General features: G+C 48.6%; 1 protein-coding gene across 1 annotated transcript in view; it reads right to left on the bottom strand.

Annotated features, from left to right (window-relative positions):
* Positions 1-482: 482 nt before the first annotated feature.
* TMC3 (transmembrane channel like 3) overlaps positions 483-21,061 on the bottom strand; it is a gene marked incomplete at both ends in the record, with an annotated part of 37,365 nt that continues 16,786 nt past the window's right edge. Inside the window, 14 exons of the mRNA XM_080691672.1 lie at positions 483-1,308; positions 2,728-2,983; positions 5,631-5,673; positions 7,092-7,247; positions 7,380-7,458; positions 7,814-7,939; positions 9,412-9,522; positions 12,010-12,138; positions 13,599-13,666; positions 13,949-14,077; positions 14,636-14,881; positions 15,882-15,960; positions 18,105-18,214; positions 20,337-20,484. Coding sequence (XP_080547798.1) covers positions 483-1,308; positions 2,728-2,983; positions 5,631-5,673; positions 7,092-7,247; positions 7,380-7,458; positions 7,814-7,939; positions 9,412-9,522; positions 12,010-12,138; positions 13,599-13,666; positions 13,949-14,077; positions 14,636-14,881; positions 15,882-15,960; positions 18,105-18,214; positions 20,337-20,484 — 2,506 coding nt within the window. The remainder of the gene's footprint in view (positions 1,309-2,727; positions 2,984-5,630; positions 5,674-7,091; positions 7,248-7,379; positions 7,459-7,813; positions 7,940-9,411; positions 9,523-12,009; positions 12,139-13,598; positions 13,667-13,948; positions 14,078-14,635; positions 14,882-15,881; positions 15,961-18,104; positions 18,215-20,336; positions 20,485-21,061) is intronic.

Raw genomic sequence — 21,061 nt, forward strand, 5'->3', positions numbered from 1 at the left:
TCCCCATCTTTCCCAATAAGCCCTCCAATGAGCCTTAGGGATAAGCCCTGGATTACATCCAAGCCATGTGTGCTGACTAATTAATACAGATATAGAGCCCAGGAAACAGAGTAAAAGCAGCTCTCAATAAATGTGCTACTTTTGTTGTTAATACAGTGATTATTCCCACAAGCTAAGCATTGTGATATCTTCAAGATCACCCACCTAACATCTGTATGCTTACTGGGTAGCACTGATATTCGTGTGTTGAAAGATAGAGCCGCGGTGCAGTGTTGTTCTACTCTTCCCTAAAGACAAGCGCAGCTCCCTCTGGGAGTCCTCTGCTGTTGCTGTGAGATGTCCCGCCAGCCCGTGATTTGCAGTCACCCTGAGCACACTCTGCGCACCTCCACCACCACTGCACAGGTTCCTCTCTCTTTCTGGAAGCGGAGACCAAATGCTGGCCAGTGTTGGTTGCACAAGTGTGGGGCATGAGAGGGAGCCTAGACATTTGAACAAATCAGGTCACTCAGATCCAGTGCCTGCCCAGGCGTGTTCTTCTTCTGGCCCATTGGGCCTGCGGACCTGGGGCGCCTGCCCTGGCTGTGGAGAACCTGCAGGTACTGGTCAGCACTGCTGTTTTGCTGGTCACTACTAGATGCCGCCGACATGGAATCAGATTCTGTGAAGGAGGGCTCCACCCTGGGCTTTGCGGGGTATTGCGAGTATTGCATGTTCCGGGCGTGTGGCTTTTTATGCACGCGCAGGGGCCTGTTGAGTTGATCCCCAAAACCATCCATCTCAGACACGTAGCGCATCCTTCCCAGGTGCTCGAGATCCAGAGTCTCGTCTTCTGACCCTTCGCCAATATAAAAGCGAGGATCCCCATGGAGGTCTGTGAGGGAGCGAGGGGGGAGCGGCCGTCTGGCCATCCCTCGCCTCAGCATCTCTTCCTCTTCCTCACTCAGCTGTGGAGAGCGAGGCTGTTGAGGGGTCCGGGGCATGTACCTTCGCATGTTCATGGGACGCATCTCTACCAGATCACCCGAAGCATCTATCTTAAAGTGTCTCTCTGGCCAGAAAGATGGGTGGGTTTTCTTGTGAGAGTCATGTTCACTGATGATATAATATCTGGGGCCATGTGATCTACGACCATGAGTGTCTCTGATCAGGACCCCAGGGTTACGGAGAGGAGGGTTGACCGGCCGAAAGTTCTTTCGGAAAAGAGGCTCTGAGTGAGCATCTTCCACGCGCTGTGTGAATGTCAAGGGCATGCGGGATCTGTCCTTGTGAAGGTCGCCCGTGCTTGCCCACAGCCCACGGTGGCACCTGTAAGACAGGGCGGTCAGTGGCAAGGGCCGCAGTCTCAGAGCCCTGCCCTGCACCAGTTTTCAGGTGTTGGGGGTTCTGTGGACTGTAGCACAGATGTTCAGGGAGCTGAGCCAAGGAGGTTTCTCAGTGTGGGGACTCCCAGACCCTGATGTAATATTCAGCGCCCATGTCCTTGAGGGTCATGGGCAAGGGGGGTTTTCAGCATCTCATCATGGAGCAGGTGTGGCTCTGGAGTGTGGATTACATGTGAGAGGCATCTCCTCATCTTCTGAGCAGTGCTCCAGCTCCTCAGGAACGCCCTCAAGCTTCCACTGTGGGAGTTACAACTGCTAGAAAGTTCTTTCCCAGAAAAGACTAGAATCTGCCTAGGGGCTCTCACTTGGTTCCCAGTGGCAGCCAGGGGTATCTGAGTAACCCCCCCTTTGTCCAGGCCCTGCACAAACCTGAAGACAGCTGCTCATCAGGGAAGAGTTCAAGTTGTCTTAACAAAACAAAACAAAACAAAAAACCAAAAGAGCCAGGCGTGGTGGCGCACACTTGCAACCCCAGCATTTGGGAGGCTGAGATCAGAGGATTGTGGTTTGCAAACAGCCTCACCTGCTTAGTGAGGCCCTCTGCAACTCAGAGAGACCTTGTTTCAAAATAAAGAATAAAAAATAGGGCTGGGGGTGTAGCTTGGAGGTAGAATGCCCCTGGGTTCCATCCCCAGTACTACTCCTATTCTTACTCCTCCTCCTCCTCCTCCTCCTCCTCCTCCTACTACTACTACTACTACTACTACTACTACACACACACACACACACACACACACGAAAAACTTTAAAATTATTTAAATTACTTCCATCATTCTAAATTCAGAACAAAGGTAATTCTCATAGAAGTTTGGGCCAGCATTCTTCTCACTGTCCTACCTCTGCTAAAGGAAGCAGGTTCTACTGCTCTCCAACAGGGAGGACTGAGCCCGTCCACCCATGTAATGCACAGATAACCTTGCCCATAACTTGTGCAATTTGAATTTGCAATGTGGAAGTTCTTGCCAATTTGACGGACAGTTTGGAACTAAAATCGGAAGATAAACAATTAAAAAGGCATTTATTTTTTAGGCTATGGAAACGCATACCCTAGGCTGGCAGGCGGGTTTACTTGCAGGTTACGTGGCGGCCAGTGTGGGAAGAAGGATTCGTCCTGAGTGACAAACCCTGGCCTCCTTCTCCCACCGCCTCCATTTCTTCTCAGTCTCTTGACCTCAGGGCCAGTCTTCTGGTAGGACTGGAAATTAGTGGCTCTGACTTCCCCAAACCATGGAGACGTTCAAATCCCTCATGGCCCTTGGCCCGCACCCTCTGTGGCTCCTGGGCCAGCGCTGGCATCTCATCCCAGGAAGCCAGGCGTCCACTGCGCTCAGGAAAGCCTCACCTGTTGGTGCGGTACTCTGGCCTCCTTCGAGAGATGCCTGGAAGAGGTGAACAGGGCCCTCTGTGTGCTGGCCCAGGACTCTGGGGCATGGACCCGGTGACCGTCTCTATCCTGCCACTCCTGCTGCTCATCGAGCTGAAACTGACCGCATCGCCATTGTTCTGGGGGGTCGCCACACGTGCTGAGGCCCGCGGGCTGGCGAGGTCACTGTCCTTTGAAAGCCTCGTGGTGCTTTCCTCCTGGGGCTGGGCTCGAGCTGCAGGCAGAGGGAGGGCATACGAGAAGATGACCTTTGCTATGGTTTAGGTCTTTATTTCCAGAAGGCCGATGTGTTCGGGTCCCCGAGATTGGGAGGTGGTAGAGCCCTTACAAGGTGGGCAGGGCCTGGTGGGAGGGAATTAGGTCACTGGGGCGTGCTCTTATAGGAACTGTGAGGCTCCACTCTACTTTCTTATCTGACCTTGAGGTGGAGAGTTTTTCTCTACCACATGCCCCCACCATGATGCACTGCCTTACTCAAAGCAACAGGGCCTCTGATTGTAGCCTGGAGCCCCTAAAACTGTGAGCCTAAATGAGCCTTCTCTCCTTGGGTATTTGTTATAGTAACAGAAAGCTGAAAAACTCGGGGCTGGTTTAGCTGTGAAGTTTCATGACTGTTCACGATGGAGTCTACAAGCAGCCGGGTGGCTTGCAAACACACCCAGCCTGTGGGAGGCAGACATTTGGGAATGCTAATCATCCCATTGCAGAGCCTTAGAGCAGGGAGTGAGGGAGGGCACTGATGGACCCCAGACTCTTTCATGCACCCTTAGAAGTCTCTGTGAAGCCAGGCAGGCTGCTGAATAGCCTTGGGGCCCTGGTTCTCTCTCTATCTAATAAAGCTTTTAGACTGAAGATTTTAGAAACCGTTCACATAGCATTTTGGAAAATGTGGCCTTGAACTGGAAATGAGCATTGTGAGGACATCTGTGAGGATCTTGACTTTAGAAGGGACTACCTGAGCTACAATTGGTTACTTATTATTACTATTCTTATTATTATCATCATTATTATTTGTGGACTGAGAATGGAACCCATGGGGCTTCTACCTCCAAGCTATACCCCAAGCATTTTTTTATTATTTATTTTTATTTGAAACAGGGCCTCACTAGGTTGCTCAGAGTCTTGCTAAGTTGCCCAGGCTAGGCTCAAACCTGCGATCTTTATGTCTCGCCCCCCCCCCCCGCCCCCAAGGACTAGGATTATAGGCATGTGCCACCACACCCAGCTACTTATTACTATTATCATTATTACTGCTATTATTAGTTATTTTCTGTACTGAGGATTTAATGCAGGGGTGTTCTACCTCTGAGCAACATCCCCAGCCCTTTTTATTTTATTTTATGTTTTTAATTTTGAAACAAAGGTTTGCTCATTTTGAGGATCTTGTTAGGTCGTTGAAGCTGGGCTCAATCTGCGATGTTTAGCAACCCCTTGCAATTACAGTGAGTTTTACAGTCCCCCTTCATACTGCCATTTAGTGGCTTCTCTGGCAGAGGTGGGTGGAACAGGCATCACCCCAGGGTCTCGGGAAACTTCCAGGAATCTCCCTGTAGGGGACAGGTCTCACCCAACTAGCTCAATATTAAAGCCACCCAGGAGCAGCCCAAGGAGCCTCACTAGGGCCTCATTCATTCGGTTCTGAGGAGATGGGGGCTAATGGGAGGGCTGAGTCCTTTTGCCCCACAGTGAGCTCTGTCAGTGTCCCCAGAGGCCGCCCCTTTATTCTGAGCTGCGCCTGCCCACTTGCCTCCTTTGGGGCCACATCAGAACCCCCCCCCCCCCCACACACACACTTTCATTCCTTGTGGAGGGCAGTTTTTTCTCTTTTCCCCCAAGGAGCCCATCTGGGAACGAGTTGGCAGACCTGGGGAGAGGTGGTGCGCCTGCCTCTGGGGATCCTTACTGGGGAATCTGCTTTTGTGGCTGGGCCTGGCTGGCTGCATCACATAGTGGGGCTGGGACAGTGAGCGCAGAACCTGCAGAAGCTGGACCCTAGCGCAGGGGCCTGGGAAGGCAGCTTGCAAGAAGAGCTGGGCCACCCGGAGGGAGTGCAGCAAGGGAAGGAGGTCAGGACCCGCTTTGGGGTGTGTTCCAGGATACTGCGCCGTGCCCTCTCTCTCTCTCTCTCTCTCTCTCTCTCTCTCACTTCAAGCCCTCTTCTGATTTCACATGTTTTGGATTATTTATCGGCTCAAGTATAATGTAAAATTTGGAGATTTCACATAAGTATTTGGAGCCCTAGACTTCATTTTATTTTATTTATTTATTTATTTATTTATTTATTTTTTGCAGTACTGGGGAGGGAACCCTGGGGCATTCTACCTTCAAGCTATAGCCCCAGCCCTATTTTATGATCTTTATTTTGAAAAAGGGTCTCACTAAGTTGCAGAAGGCCTCAAGAAGTAGCTGCGGCTGGCCATGAACCCGTGATCCTCCTGTCTCAGCCTCCCAAGTACTGGGATTACAAGCATGTACCACTATACCTGGCTGATTTCATTTTATTGTGTCTAGTGGATTATGAAAAGCCACTAGAAATTTTTTTACTGATATTGCAATTTAAACTACCCCACTGATCTGCTTTCAATGCCCGTCAGGCTCGGCGTGGTGGAGCACACCTGTAATTCCAGTACTTGGGCAGCCGAGACAGGAGAGTCACAGGTTCGAGGATAGCCTCAGCAATGTAGTGGACTTTTGGCAACCGAGCGAGACTCTGTTTCAAAATAAAAAATAAAATAGGGCTGGGGGGGTTTATCTCAGAGGTAGAGTGCCCCTGAGTTCAATCCCCAGTGCCCCAATAAACAAACAAATAAATATTTATCAATTGAGAAGTCAGAGTTTTGCATTTTTTAAAATATGCTTACCTTCTAGTATTTGAGCAGCCTTCTTCTTATCTCCAGATCTTGCCTGAAACGCAAATGATAATCACTTTTCTTTCGATCCTATTCTTGGGAGGAAAAAGGCTTCTGTGTCATTGTCCCTCAGGTGACAGGGAACCGCTGATGCCCCCAGGAACTGAGCGCTCTGGGCACCCACCTGTTACCACAGTGAGCAAATGCAGAGGCCTGAGAGCCAAGGTTTGATATCTAATGGACTTTATTTGGGGATAGTGAGTTTCTAGTTCATGTGTATATTCTGTCCATACAGGTTGAGGACTCCTTATAAGAAATGGCGAGGAGCAGAAATGTTTTGGATTTTGAGTTATTTGCATAGTAACATTACCATATAATTATTTTCATAATAATTAAATGAGGTTTTTGGGTGCTGAGAACCAAGTCTATACAGAAAACTTATTTAGGGTTCATATATACTCTACACTCATGGCTTGATTGTACATTTACACAATTTTTAAAACAATTTTGTGCATGAAACCTGGTTTCATCGTGTGGCATTTTTCACTCATTGCACCATGTTTACGCTCAAAATGTTTTGGGTCCTGGAACATTTCAGGTTTGGGGTTTTTATTTTATTTTATTTATTTATTTTTGTGGTACTGGAGATCGAACGTAGGGGCATACTACCTCCAAGCTACACCCCCAGCCCCATTTTTTATTCCTTATTTTGAAACAGGGTCTCACTGAGTTGCAAAGGGTCTCACTAAGTAGCTGAGGCTGGCCGAGAACCCGGATCCTTCTGTCTTAGCCCCCCAAATGCTGAGATTACAAGTGTGCGCCACCACGCCACGCTTGGATTTTTAGATTAGGGATGCTCAGACATCAATTATCAGGTGACAATTGGCTTGCATCACACAGAAGAAAACTCAGATCAGCAACAATGGAGATAGAAATTGGCAAAATACCCTTTGAAAGTCCAAACAAATTTCCAATTTGACTTTTCACAAATTTAGTTTGTATTTCTTTGTAAAAAAAAATAATAATGGATGTATTGTGGGAGTTTTTTCTTTAGATGGACAGGGTGGAAGGAGTTTTTGCATGAGGTCCAAGGCAAACATGAGGCGGTGACGTATCAGGGCGTCATATCTAAGGGGGCACTCACTCTCGGAGTTGAGGAGGACAGGGTTGGCATGACCCTGAGCGCCTCCATGAATTTGTTATGAGCCTGGGTGCCTCCCTGACTTCAGCCTGGTCCTGCTCCTGGGGGAGCTCCTGGGGAATGCAGAGGAAAAGAGCCTGTGGAAGTTTAGGGAACATTTGTCTGCCTTTGATTGCTCAGAGAGGGGGCTTGGGGCCAGGTGGGAGAGAAGGATGTGGAAGAAGTGAGTCTTTGGGATGGGAACAACATTCAACATTGCTGGGCTCCAATGTCTAGTTGACACAGGACTGAGCAGGGCCTTTCTCTTCTCTGCCAGTGCACTGTGGAAGCACCTGGTATGCTGAGGGCTTGGTGTGGCCACAGAGGAGCTCAGAACTGCTAGAGGCATCAGTAAGGTCCTTTGCTGATGGAGAAGGGCAATCAGGCTGTCTCCTGGCGGGGTGAGCTGCCTCTGGTGACTCTAAGAGACTTGATGCAGTGGCCTTGGCCTATAGGGGGTGGCCAAGAGTCACAGGAACCAGAAGGGGTGACCTCAATTGCATCCCCACACCAGAGAGAGCTCAGGCAGGTGCGTGAGGGCTGACCCACATTCACGAGAGCAAAGTTGGCAAAATACTTGCGTTTTGGATCTGCACTCTGAGCTGTTGGTTGCTGAGCTTCAGTGATCGTGCGATGCTCTGAAGGTAATAGATGAGCATGCTAGAACAGAAGACGCAGAACAGTGAGTGGGCTGCAACCAGCTCATGGCCTTTCAGGACGCATCAGGAGGCTGTTCACTGACTGCACCACGGGCAAGATGCATCGACATGTTCCCAGCCCCTGAGCACGGAAGAGGATGCTTATTCCCCTGTTCTCTCCTGCTTTCTGCAGCAACCCCCACTGACCTCAAACTCTGCACTGGCAAAGTAAAGAGAAGGGGAGGAAGCTGGGGGCATTGTGCATCTTTTCCAGCTGCAAGTACTGCTCACTTTGTCTAAGTTTACACTTTTATTTGAAAGCAGAGTCGTCTGTGCTGATCACTTGAGGCCCCGGGCACTAGTGGGTCTGCACTCACAACAGCAGCAGCACCGCCGGCAGGATCACCACAGGGCTGCTGAGGTACCCGACCACGGAGCCGAACCACGTGGGGAAGTCGTTCTCAATAGTTTCTGAAACGATGTCATAAATTTTCTCCTGTCCACTGTGAGAAAGAGAAATATCATTTTCAGTTTGATTGCTTTTCCCAGAAGGATGCAATAAGACATTAAAAAAAAAAAAAAAAGGCTGGATGCCTGCAGATGGGTTCTCAAAGTCAGCTAGAAAAAATGAAGGCAAATATTCCAAAGATCCATAACGTTCCCAAAATGATTTCATGTGAAGTAATTTCTACACTGAATTTCTAATTTACTACACTGAATTGAATATGAGCTCAACAATCACATTGTGTGTGTGTGTGTGTGTGTGTGTGTGTGTGTGTCTGTGTGTGTGTTTTAACAGTGCAAGCCAAGATAGGCTCTGAGTATTACAAATGTGTTGCATCAAAATGAATTTAAATGCTAGGTGGAGATAGTTTTACATGTTTCTGCCTGGATACAACTAGAAAATGTATAATAAAAAGTTATTCCCAGTACTGCCAAAAAAAATAAAAAATGATGTGACTATCTTTCAATAACTCTTTCTGGGTTTGGGACAGGCAGACGTTTTCTCTAGCCCAGGAGCAATGCTGTTTTCCTATTTTGTTTTAAAGGAGCTAGGCTTCTTAACATGAGTACAGAAACCCTGCTTTCCAAGCCAGAATACCAGCCTTGGATTTACAAGATGCAAGTTTGAGCTCCTTTTATTCTGTTTGTCCTTTCTGTGAACAAAGAGGAGAATGCAATTTTTATTTTGGCGGTACTGGGTACTGAACCTAAGGGCATTCTTTCTCCAAGCTACACCTCTAGCCCTAATTTTTTTTATTTTTTTCGGGTCTGGGGATGGAATCCAGGGGCATTTGACCTCTGATCTACATCCCCTACCCTATTTTATTATTTATTATTTTTATTTATTTCTTTATTTTATTGGTGGTACTAGGGATGGAACCCAGGGGCCTTCTACCTCTGGGCTACACTCATATTTTTTAGATTTTTTATTTGGAAACAGGGTCTCTTAAGTCAGCAGAGGCTGGCTTTGAACCTGTGCTATCCTCCTGTCTCAGCCTCCCAAGCGCGAGGATTACAAGCGTGCGCCACCACTCCCAGCTTATTCTTTTTTTCTTTCTTTTTTTTTTTTTGGTGGTGGTACTGGGGTTCCTGGAAGCCCTTCTACCTCCGGGCTACACTCCCAGACCTATTTTTACATTTTTATTTGGAAACAGGGTCTCCTAAGCCAGCGCGCGCGGCTGGCTTCGAACCTGCGCGATCCTCCTGTCTCTGCCTCCCAAGCGCGGGGATTACAAGCGTGCGCCACCACGCCCGGCGAGCTTATTCTTAATTTTGAAACAGGGTCTCACTAAGCTGTGGAGAGTCTCACTAAGTAGCTGTGGCTGTCCTTGAACCCGCAATCCTCTCAAAGTACAAGCCTTACAAGCGTGCGCCACCACACCCGGCTAAGAGAATATAATTTCGTGTGGCTCAGTTTCCCTCCAGCTCTCTCAGTGGCCCCAGAAGAAGCACAGCAAGCAAAGCGGCTCACCTGAACGGCCCGCAGTTCAGAGACGGCTTGTAGCGGACGATGGCGAAGACGGTGGGTAACATGCACAGGAACAGCATGAAGAGCAGCATGGCCAGGTAGAAGTTGTTGGATCTGCCAAGAAGCCGTGTGCTGAGTGTTGAGTCCGTTCCACAGCCGGCTGCGCGTGCCCAAAGAGCGGATGCAGAAACTGTCCCCAACTCCTAGCACACAGCGAGACCCCTCCCTCTGGGAACTTGGGCTCCAAGGGACTTCACAGGCCCCGCAGCCCAGTGTGTTTGTCTAATAATGAATACTTGTCCACCTCACTGTGAGGGCGGGGAGCCCCCTCTCTGAGCCGGGTCTCCTTCTATAACCTTGAGTATGGAAGATCTTAGAGCTGTCACCACCCACCCGGTCCCGTACCCTGCGCTCCCTGCTGCTCCCAGCCTTGGCTTCGTCTCTGGTGTTTCAGGATGGCTTGGCTTTTTTTGGTCATGATTCTTGACACTCTGATGGGATTTGCACTCAAGCATCTCAACCTCTTCACCCCTGGCTGTTCAGGGCCAATGTCCTGTCTAACTCATCCTGGATCCCTGAGCTCTAAGCTGACAGTAGAGAGCTTGGCTGGCCAGGCCTCTCCGAAGGGCAGCTCAGACCTATTTGGTATGCAAGCCCTGTACACAGTTCTGGAAGGAGAAAGCATGGCCAATCAATCTAGTGACTCTCAACTAGCAGGCTGTTGGACTCTCCCTCTCCTTCTCCCTCTCCCTCTCCCTCTCCCTCTCCCTCTTCCTCTCCCTCTCCCTCTCCCTCCCTCCCTTTCTCCCTCCCTCCCTCTCTCTCTCTCTGAATAGACTTATCCAGTAGTCTTGCTCAGAGGGCAGAGTGTAATGCACTCTGATGTGGGTGTTACAGTTTGGATTTTAATCTCCTCCACAACTTACGTTGACATTTGGCTGCCCTGTGGCAGCTTAGGAAGCAGGACCTTCAAGAGGTGGTTTGGGCAATGAGGATTCCCATGCTCATGGGTGGGATTCATACAGATATAAAAAGTGAGCTCAGTTCCCTTTAGCCTCTTTGCTCTTCTACACCTCCGCCATATGGGAACACACCTCTTCCCTCTGCAGAGTCGAAGGGGCTGTCTCAGAAGTGAAGATTGGGGTCTCATCAGTTATCAAACCTGCTGGTGCTTTAATTGTGACTTTAAGCCTTCAGAACTGCCATCAATAAATTTTTATTTATTATAAATTACCTAGTCTCTGATATTGTGTTATAGCATCATAAATCGACTAAGACAGAATGTGATTATTAATTTGTTAAGCCTCTTCTCTCTCTCCACTACACAATACACATATACAATAAATGTGCACACACATATAAAACAATTATATGTAAATATATTAAAACATATGCATTTGAGTGTAAGTATGGATGCATACTGGTTACTAGGTAAAATGTAAACACACTGTTGTGCATGTCAGTGTCAAAAGGTTTGAGAGCCATTGATAGAAATAGACACATGACTATTATGTCAAAGGAACATGACTGAGCTCTAGTCCTGGTGTTCAGAATGTGTTATGTTTGTTTGTTTGTTTGTTTGTTTGTTTGTTTTTGCGGTACTGGTGATGGAACCCAGGGGCATTCTACCTCTGAGCTACACCCCCAGACCTATTTTTATTCTTTATTTTGAAACAGGGTCTCGCTGAGTTGCAAAGGGCCTCACTAAGTAGCTGAGGCTGTCCTTGAACTGCGACCCTCCTGTCTCAGCCTCCCGAATGCTGGGATTACAAGCGCGTGCCACCATGCCTGGCCCTCAAGATGTGTTATGAATCACCAATATAGCTAAAATGAAAAACAGAAAATATCAAATGTTGACGACATTAGGGACAACTGGAGCTTTTATAGAACATGGACAGAAAACGAGGAATGGTGTAGTAGCCTAGGAAACCTTACGGTGCCATCCAGGAAGGGTGCACATTTGCATGCCCTACAGCCCTGCTGGGGCTCTTCTGGTATGTCCCCAACAAAAGACGTGAGAAGATGCAAGATGGCGTTAATCTTTATACCTACAGCTAGAAACACATGTCCACCAACAGCAGCTTGGCTAAAGAAATTGGGATAAATTTCTTCAGTGAGATGGCTCTCACGGGCACACTACTGAAGGAAAGAAGCCGTCCGTGAAGGAGCACAGGCCATGTGCAATTCCACATACACTGAGTAAAAGCCAAGCACACCCACTGTGCTGTCAGAGGCTGGGCTGTTGAACTGGAGCAAAAGTGGGGTGCTCCGGGGAGCACTCATGTTCTGTTTTGTGATCTGGGTGCCAGCAGCCTGCTGCTGTTCCGTTGGTGAAAATGAATCAAGCTCTAAATTTATGATTTGTGTGATTTTTCCTAAATGATTATTAAGTTTCAATTAAAGGTTTAAAACATTCTGTTCTGAAGTCCAGAAGAGTAGTGATCAATTCCAAGGGTGAGGTATGGGAAGTGGCTTTGTGGAGGGAATGAAATAGGACCCCAAGCAGGGTTCTTGGAGACCCCATGCTGCGGGACCCCTCCTGGGCCAGGCACTCGCCAGTGGTGATAGCTCTCTGCCAAGGCAGACCTGGTTCTCACTGACCTGGAGGCTCGGAACACTTGCTGGTGGGGCACGTTGCAGGTCAGCACGGCCCAGCTCCTCAAGTACATGAGCCCGATGAGCTTGAGAACGTTAAATGCTGGTAGACACGGAGAGAAGAAGGCCCCCATCCTGGAACAAGGAAGAAGGAGACCGAGTTCTAGAAACCCCATGGAGGGGCATGCTTCTGAGACTTTGAGATTTGCGCCCTTTGCTCAAAGGACCAGAGAAGTCCCTGAAGGTCTGAGACCCCATCTCCATATTCTGGAGAAAAGACATGTCCCCCGGAGATGGGTGGTGATCCTGTTTTTTGATGTCCTGTTTGCAGAGGACTATTGTGTGTTTCTGTCTCTCTGCACACTGGCAAGGCCCTCCTCTGGTGAGGTTGTCTAATGTAGGCTAACAGCACTTTGGGGTGAGCTCAGATTTTGCCTGTCTATGGCGAGGGCTATGTGAACATGTGACTGACTTTCAGGTTTAATCAGCGCAGGATGAGCATTGACTGTTGCTAGACGTTGTGCTAAGCATCCTCACAATTTTTAGTGCATCTAATCGGCAACTGTGGAAGGGAAGGTAAATATCCAGTTAATGAGCAAGGAAGGCAAGTTTGGAAATTTTCAGTGATTTGAGCAGAGACATGTTACTAATAAAAGGGTGACCCTATAGGATCCAAGTGGGGGGATGCTTTTGAGACTGAAAGAGCTGAGCTTATGGGCAAGGACTCAGCCATTCTAGGGAAGTGGGAACATATAGTCACCCAGGAAACCAATTTCAGATATGGAACACAACCCAGGACTTCTGACTTTAAGTCTAAGTCCGTTAACATTATACATGTAATTGAATTAATATTTGAAGAATTTGGATTTAGTGGTAGGAAAATAAGTATAGATAAAGGCATATGTTTCATAAGTAAAAGTCTTTTTAAAAATAAACACTTGATTCCTTGGGGCAGGCAGAAATGTCACTGTGTGACTCGGCTTCATCATGTCTTGGTCTCTTTATCTTTATAGTGCAAAGAACACAGCTAGCTCATGGGGTTATAGTGAAAATTAAATCAGATGCTTATAAAAATGCCTGAGACTTAGTATACCTTAAGTAAATGTTTTCTACTATTTTTAATATTGTATTTGTGTAGGTAGTTTGCAAAATACAGTGGGCTATCCATAGAACTGATTGTACAAATAATTACAATATACATCTGGATTCCTCTTGTATTTTAGTGAATAAAAACAGAGAGAGATTGTGTTTTATGAAAGTATGGGATATCCACGATTATTCCTTTTCTTTGTTTGGCTACATTTGAATAAATAAAATATTTGTGGTCCATTGGGCATGGTGGCACATGCTCGTAATCCCAATATTTGGGAGGCTGAGACAGGAGGATCCGGGTTTGCAGATAGCCTCAGCTACTTAGGTCCTCTGCAACTCAGTGAGACCGTTTCAAAATAAAGAATAAAAAATAGGGCTAGGGGTAGAGCTCAGTGGCAGAATAACCCTGGGTTTCATCCCCAGTACTAAAAAAAACCCAAAAACTTTGTGGTCCTTTAGGTACAAGCAGGATGCAGGGTATTTAAGAAGGCATTGGCACCTACCATATCATCCCTTGGTTGTAGACTAAATGCAGCACGTTCTCAGCGATTTTGAATTCGCCATATTCAGGCTACACGGGGAAAAGAATCTCTGCGTTAAAAAGTCCTTCGCATAGTCCAGCTCATTATAGTCACACAGGCAGAATCTTTTACAGACTCTAGAGATTGCTGCCTAAGGAGCCGCTCAGCAAACGGTAAGTATAAGACAGAGGTAGAGACCCAGCTTTGCACACCTCTCCCCTCCCCGTTCACGCTGTTCTCTAAGCCGTCCGTCCCTCAGCCACCGCTGGTCATTTCCAGCTAGGCATCAGGAAAGGATGGGTTTAGTGACAGAAGAGCAGCATCATACTTACAAACTTGTTTTCCAAGTCCCAGCACCAATAGTCACTTAAGTAGCGAACAAAAAGTCCACGGAAGAAGTCTATGAGTAGGATGCTGGCCACCGTGAAGATCATATCGATGATGGACAGCTTCAGCATCTCCTGCAACACAGGTGTCGCAGCTGCCACCATGCCCCTGCCCACAGCTGCCGCTCCCTCAGGGCCCCAATTTCCATCTTTATACATGCAGCAGAGAGAGCTTCAGCACATAATGGGTACTCCTGGAATATTTGTTAATTTGAGTTTTGATATCCAAGGCCAGCACTGCAGGGAATTGGAAGAGAATAGTAAGGTCTGTGGTTCTACATCCCAGCAGACTAGTTTGCACAGGGTGAAGCCTCAGGGTTCATTTCTCTGCACAAGATTAAGGCAGAGTGGCTGAGGGCACAGGTTTTGCAAGAGGTGCCTGAGTTCAAGTCTACGTTCTGATTTTTTTCCTATCTGTGTCCTTAAGGAAGTTGCCCAATCACTTGTGCCTCAGTTTCCCCATATGTGCCTGCAAGGGTGAAAACAACAACATTCTACAAGGAGATGCCCAGCACATAGTCACTATGGCACAAGCCTTCACCCTTGAGACCTGGAACAGCAGAGACCTCACTGAACTTTACTCTAAAATGGGGACAATGAAGCTGAGAGAGTTGCTGGGGGCAGAGAGACCACCTGGCCCACGTATGTTTCCCAGCACTGGCCCGGCGGGCTCTGGGTGTGCGGCCAGGTCTCGTTGGCCCTCATGAGTGGCGTGGTGTAGGCTGGCGCGCTGGTCTCCTCTATACCCCACGTGCTATTGCTCCCGAGTCCTGTTCCTGACCAAGGTGTGGGCCTCTTGCCCTCCTCAGGGACTGTCTTGGTAGTGAAGGAGGTGGCAGAATCTATCCAATGACTGGTGTTCATTCTGGTGGTAGCTTCCTGTGCAGAAAAGGAGGGAAGGAAGAAAGAAAAATAGGTTGATCACATGTTATAATCAGGAATCCATCATGGATACCACCAAGGGTATGGCTGCATGGCTCATGAATACATGAATACTCATTCTCTCTCTCTCTCTCTCTCTCTCTCTCTCTCTCTCTCTCTCTCTCTCTCCCTTTCCCTCTCCCTCTCCCTCTCCCTCTCCCTCTCCCTCTTCCTCTCCACACACATAGACACACACACACTTGGCTAGAGCTGGCTCCAGTGATGGGACCCAGAGACATCATGAATAGTGAATTATTGGTCAAAACTGTTCTAGTAACTTGTGCTATGTTTTCTTATCCTCAGGAGGGTTTCAAGTTACCCCACATTCACGAGGATATTAAAACTCTTCATAGAAAACTAATGCCCAAGGCTGTACTCCCTATACATGGCAGGTGGGGACCCAGTTCTACATAAACTCAAAGTCCTGCTGCAGAAAAGTGGCTCTGTGGCCTCTTCCGCTTACAAGCTTTGTGGTTTGATGCTAGCGTGGAATATTCTGGGCAAATTACCCTCAGAAAGCCCCCACCTCCCTTTCCTTGGCACTCAGGGTGTCCTCACTGGTGGTACAGGGAGAAGGGGGGGGGCTCTGTTGGACCGGGCTGGTGGCCTTCCTCTGAACCGCTTGTCAGGGGATGGTTATTTTCTCCTGATTTTCTGAAGGAGCCCCATGACCTGTGCTCTTCCTGGGATTATTTGCGATGGCCATTGGCAGCTTTTTCCAATAGCTGATTCAAGAAAACAGGGCTGTGTGGCACAAGGAGACTTTGCCACTCACACGCCCTGAATCCTGGCCTGAGCTTCTCTGTCTGGGGGATGGCGCTAACTTGGCTCTTCTTACTGGAGAAGCCCATGGCTGAGCCCAGCTTGGACACAATGCATAGAATGGAGAGCAGGCAGAGACGCTGACGTGGACTCTGCTGCTGGCCACGGCCGACGCCTGCCCAGGCTGTGCACTCACCACAGTGCTCATGCTGTTCACCTTGTCCAGGAGAGCGATGATCAGGCTGTAGAGGTTCCCCAGATACAGCACGAGAACCCTGAAAGCACAAACCCTCCACCCCTGAGAAATGAGATCACCAGGAGCGAGCCCACAGGTCTAGACCTGCCGCGTGGTGCCAGACCACAGGGCAGCTAAGACAGGGGCTGCCGTGCTGGACACTTTTACATCACCTGAGGACACCAAATGTACGGAAGTCTAGAACCCACCGCCTCAGAGGCCCTGGATGGGGTCTGGAAGTCCTTTCATGCCTTTTCCAGTTGGCATCACTGTGGTCCATCCTGGGACCAGTATTTCAGAAACACCAGTGTTGCAGAAGTAGTTTAGGGAGCAGGGATGCAAAGGGTGTTTTAAAGCACGTGTCTCTGAGCCATGCTTTCTGGTTTATAATGTATAATTTCCATGCATCATTGATCCTGGCTGTACCTCCGTGAAGTTCATGTTGTTATAAATCTGGGACAAGGACACTGAAAAAGGAGAGAGCTGAGCGACGCCCATTTTCACAGGTTAGCGATCTCGGTGCTCTGCTTCGAAAACACACGCTGGCCCCTAGAACAGGGCACCCGCGCACTGCTACGCCCCAGTGTAGCCACGAGCCAGTGGAGACAGCCTCCACCAGCCAAAGACCAAAGACTTGATGTCAGTTTTCCCAGAGGTGGGAAGTTGGGAAGCCATTGTGGGGCAGCCAGGGCGCCGCTGGGGTCTCCTGGGAAATGTGTCTGGAGAAATAAGGTGGGCAAGGGAAGCGGCAGGTTTCCAGCTGCCCCCACAGGACAGCAAGCGCATAGAGAATCTCAAAACAGCTTTATCTTGAGAACTAAAACCAGGAGTCATCCCTGCCCCAGGCTCCTGGTCCTCCTCAGGGTAGAGCTGAGCACTGTGCGGGGCAGGAGCACCATGAGACATGCCCTGAGCTCTGCAATGGCGTCCCCAGGCCTCGTGCAGGGGTGCCCTTCAGCACGGTGCTGGGACCTCCCACCTCACATGGACGGTGCCTTGTGTGGGATGCAGACGCTGTGCCAACCTGGCGGCGGGGTCAGGGCAGATGAACCTCGTCTGTCTTGTGTCACCCCTGCTCAGTTCCCACCAAGCCTTGGATTAAAGGTAGCCTGGTCTGCTGGTGAGTTCACGGAACTAAAATAACATGTCTTACTTTTATGACCTGAATTAGCCCTAATTTGTCTGGGGCGAGCCTATCCAGGCGAGGCCTCTGCTTTCTCTTGGTTTGAACATGAATAACGAAGCCAATCTGTATAATAGGATTGCTGTGAGGCCAAATGCAGTAATGGGATTGATTCTCCTCAGGGCCGTCTAGTGAACGAGGAGCCGAGGAATGACCTGTCTGCTTTCGGGCAAGAGGAGCCGTGTGCTGCAGGAGGAGCAGGGCTGGGGGCCGGGGCTCAGAGCCTGCCCCACCTGCCCTGGGCTGGGAGCTTTGGCCAGCCTCTTTGCTCATGTTTTCCTCTCTCACAAATGACAGCTGGGTTTCTTGGGTTAGCCAGCTCTGGCCTTCGAGGGAAACCTTAGCCTCATCTGCTTTTGTAAATGAAGTTGTGTTGGAACATGGCACCACACTTTTGTTTGTGATGAAGCCAGGCTGGAGATTGGAGTGTTTGTTCCAACACCTGCAGGGATCCCCCAGGACGATCCTTGGGACATGCCAGCCTACTGATGCTCGGGCTGCATTGACTGCCGTGGACTCTCCTGATGTAGCCCCCCAAACTTCCAGGCTTATCTAGAAGAACCACTGTGGTTTGGAGAATTCTTAGCAAAGCACAACCGTTATTCATGCCTGGAAAAACAGCGTGGGTCTCTCCTACTGCTCACAGTCAAACCACAGAGAGAACTCAGCAGTGAGGAGAAACAGATACATTCTGCTTACTCCTCTGCAGGGTCTGCCTTTTCTGCTTCTCTCTCTCTCCTCCCCGCCTCCTTATTCTCCTCTTCCTCTCTTAATTGTTTTCTCACCCGTCCCCTCTGTCCTTGTCATCCTGGTCCTCCGCCCTGCCTTTCCTCTTCCCGATCTCTCCCGATGTACCCAGCATCTCTTGAGTTGTCTTCAGAGCTAAAGTTCTGTGCTGAGTGGCAGGGAAGAGAATCAAGTCCTGGCTCCCGGGGGGGTCTCCCACTACAGTGGCCAAATGGATGGCCGCTGTGTGGTCCTTCCCAGCAGGGCCGCCTTACCTGGCCAGCTGGAAGCGCAGTGTGGTCCGGGGATGGTACATCTCTAAGGCTGAGATGAGGTCAAAGGCAGACGGTGCTAACATGGTGACCAGGGAGACCACCACGCTCACCTACAAGAGAGCACAGGGCAGACCCCATTTCCTAGCACCCCCATCCCACCTCACCTCCTATATCTGGTCTCTTGACCTGATATTTGGTCAGTGGGTACCCACAGGGTTATGTAGTTCCTAGGTGGGAAACCGCCCCACATCTGCAAATTCTCCGTTTTCAAAAGGCTGTGGTCACTTGTTCCTGAGTTATTCCTTTCAGGAGCTCCCCTTCAACGTCCTTGGGACATCAGACACGCCATTTGGGACCCACTACTATTTCAGCCATTTTTTTTTTTTCAGTACTGGGGATGGAACCCAGGGGCATAGTACCTCCGAGCTACACTTCCAGCCCTATTTTATTTTTTTTGTCTTTTTATTTATGAAACAGGGTCTCACAGAGTTGCAAAGGGCCTTGCTAAGCAGCTGAGGCTGTCCAGGAACTACAATCCTCTGGTCTCTTCCTCCCGAATGCTGGGATTACCAGCGTGCACCACCACGCCCGGCTTCAGCCACAGTTTTTAACTACCATTTAATCTCATTTTTACTTCCCTGACTTGGATAGGAGATGGAAATAACTTATTATTATGAATAGAAAAGGGAAGGAAGAGAGATAATTTGATAGTCTTTCTGTATATAGAAGATTAATGATCTAGAGAATTGTGCATGACTTTTGTTTCTCCAAACTTACAGCAAAAGAGAGAGGAGTTTTAGCTGATACACAAGATGTTTGAGCTAAAATAAGAAATGGTTTCTAAATACATCTTTAAAAAATGTATCACCGGGCATGGTGGTGCATGCTTGTAATCCCAGTGCTCGGGAGGCTGAGACAGGAGGATCACGCAGATTCAAAGCCAGCCTCAGCTACTTACTGAGGCTCTCAGCAACTTAGTGAGACCCGGTTTTCAAATAAAATATAATATAGGTCAGGGAGTATAGTCTGGAGGTAGAAAGCTTCTGGGTTCTACCCCCAGTACCACCAAAAATAAAAAAAAATTATCTACCAGGTGTGGTGGCACATGTCTGTAATCCCAATACTTGGAAGGTGGAGACAGTAGGATAGCAGGTTTGAGGCCAGCCTCAGCAACCTAGTGAACTTCTTAGCAACTTAACAAGAGCTTGTTTCAAAATTTAAAAGATAATTAAATAAAATGGGCTGGGGGTAGCTCAGAGGTAGCCAACTCTGAGTTTCGTTCCCAGAACCAAATACATATCTCCAACTATCTAAAAAAGTGCATACACTTGCATAATCCAGCTAATCAACATCAAATAGAAAGAGGTATGGGAATAGATTGCCTAGTGGAGTCCTGGATATTAATGCATTTTTGTATATCGATAAATACATAGAGGACAAATTGACTGTCATCTTACTTCCTGTACTCATTGCTTTTTACATGGATGGCAACTATTTTCACAGAAATGTTTTGAAAGGTAGTTTATGTGCTATTTCTACCTTTTTTGTGTTACTGGGGATGAAACCCCTGAGTGACACCCCCAGCCCTATTTTTTATTCTTTATTTTGAAACAGGGTCTCACTGAGTTGCAAAGGGCCTAAGTAGCTGAAGCTGTCCTCCTGGTCTCAGTTTCCCAAATGCCGGGATTACAAGCGTACGTCACCACGCCCAGCTATTTCTGCCTTTTAAATCTCTACAGGTAAACTGGACCAGTCTTTAAGAACAACGATTTTATAACCAATATTAAGAATTCTAAAGTTGTCCACAACCTTCCATTCGGTAATTTTTTTATTTATGAAAATATTTACAGGAGAGGGTGGGAAAGTGTTCTAGAAGCACTCTCTATAAATTTAAGAATATGAAAGCCACGCTAAGTGTCTTTAAGGGGAGCCTGGCCGGCGCTGACCGCACACCGGGGGACGATGCCGTCTGCAGGTGGGGTCAGCGTCTAGAACACAGGTGTGTAAGGCAGGTGTGAGAGAAGCAAAGCGCAGGCTGCAGAGCTCAGAGCGAACACCACGGAAATCCTCAAGGTGCCACACTGGCGGGGAGCCCTTTGCAGCCTGAGCCCTAGGACAAGGGGCTGAAATTGCTCCCGGGGAACAGCTGTTCTTAGCCCCTTAAGGAGGTAGAGGGCGGCCACCTGGCGCCTCTCCCAGAGGAAGAATTCAGAGAACTGACAGGTACCTCACCTCGTTCTTCTCCCAAAGTGTCAGCTCTTTCTTTGACTGCTCCAGCTTCTGGGACCGGTCCACCACAAAGTAGATGAGGTAAATGCTCCCAGCCAGCGAGAGAAGCACCAGGATGTTGGCAATGATCCGTAGGCAGATGGTCACCGCCCTGCGGAGAGAGGGGCCAGAGGATGTCCACACCCAGGCCCGCCAGAGGTTCCGAGGATCCTGCCTCCCCACCCCAAATTCCTCACTGTCTACCAGGCCCGCAGTGCTACAGACTCAACCTGCCAGCATCTTGTGGGCTTCAAACCAATAAACAACACTGGTTTTAAGGGCTGCAATATTTGGGTTGCAACGACCTTTGCTATTTAGAGTTGGTGTCTTGTGTTTTTAACATTTATGCTTTAGGAACTGAAATAAATATGCTCAACCAAGAAGGGAGGAATAGAGGGAGAGGATAATTCCGCCTGTCGCTCCGTATCACGAATCCAACGTCACTCTGGCTATCTTCCGGTGGCTTTCCTTCTGGAATGTGTAGAATGTAAGCTCTCAGCCTCTTAGTCTCCTTCATCATGGATTCCCCAGTTCTCAGAACAGGCCTAAGCACATCTAGGCACTTAATATCTGCAGATGAACAAGCAGCTCAAGGAATGACTAAATGACCAGGAGATGGGACACGGGACTTGAATCTTTCCTCAGTTGGTCTCCCTTTTCACGCGCCTCTTACAGTGTGGGCAGAACTT

The sequence above is a fragment of the Muscardinus avellanarius genome (assembly GCF_963383645.1).
Source record: "Muscardinus avellanarius genome assembly, chromosome: 3".
Classification (NCBI taxonomy): Eukaryota; Metazoa; Chordata; class Mammalia; order Rodentia; family Gliridae; genus Muscardinus; species Muscardinus avellanarius.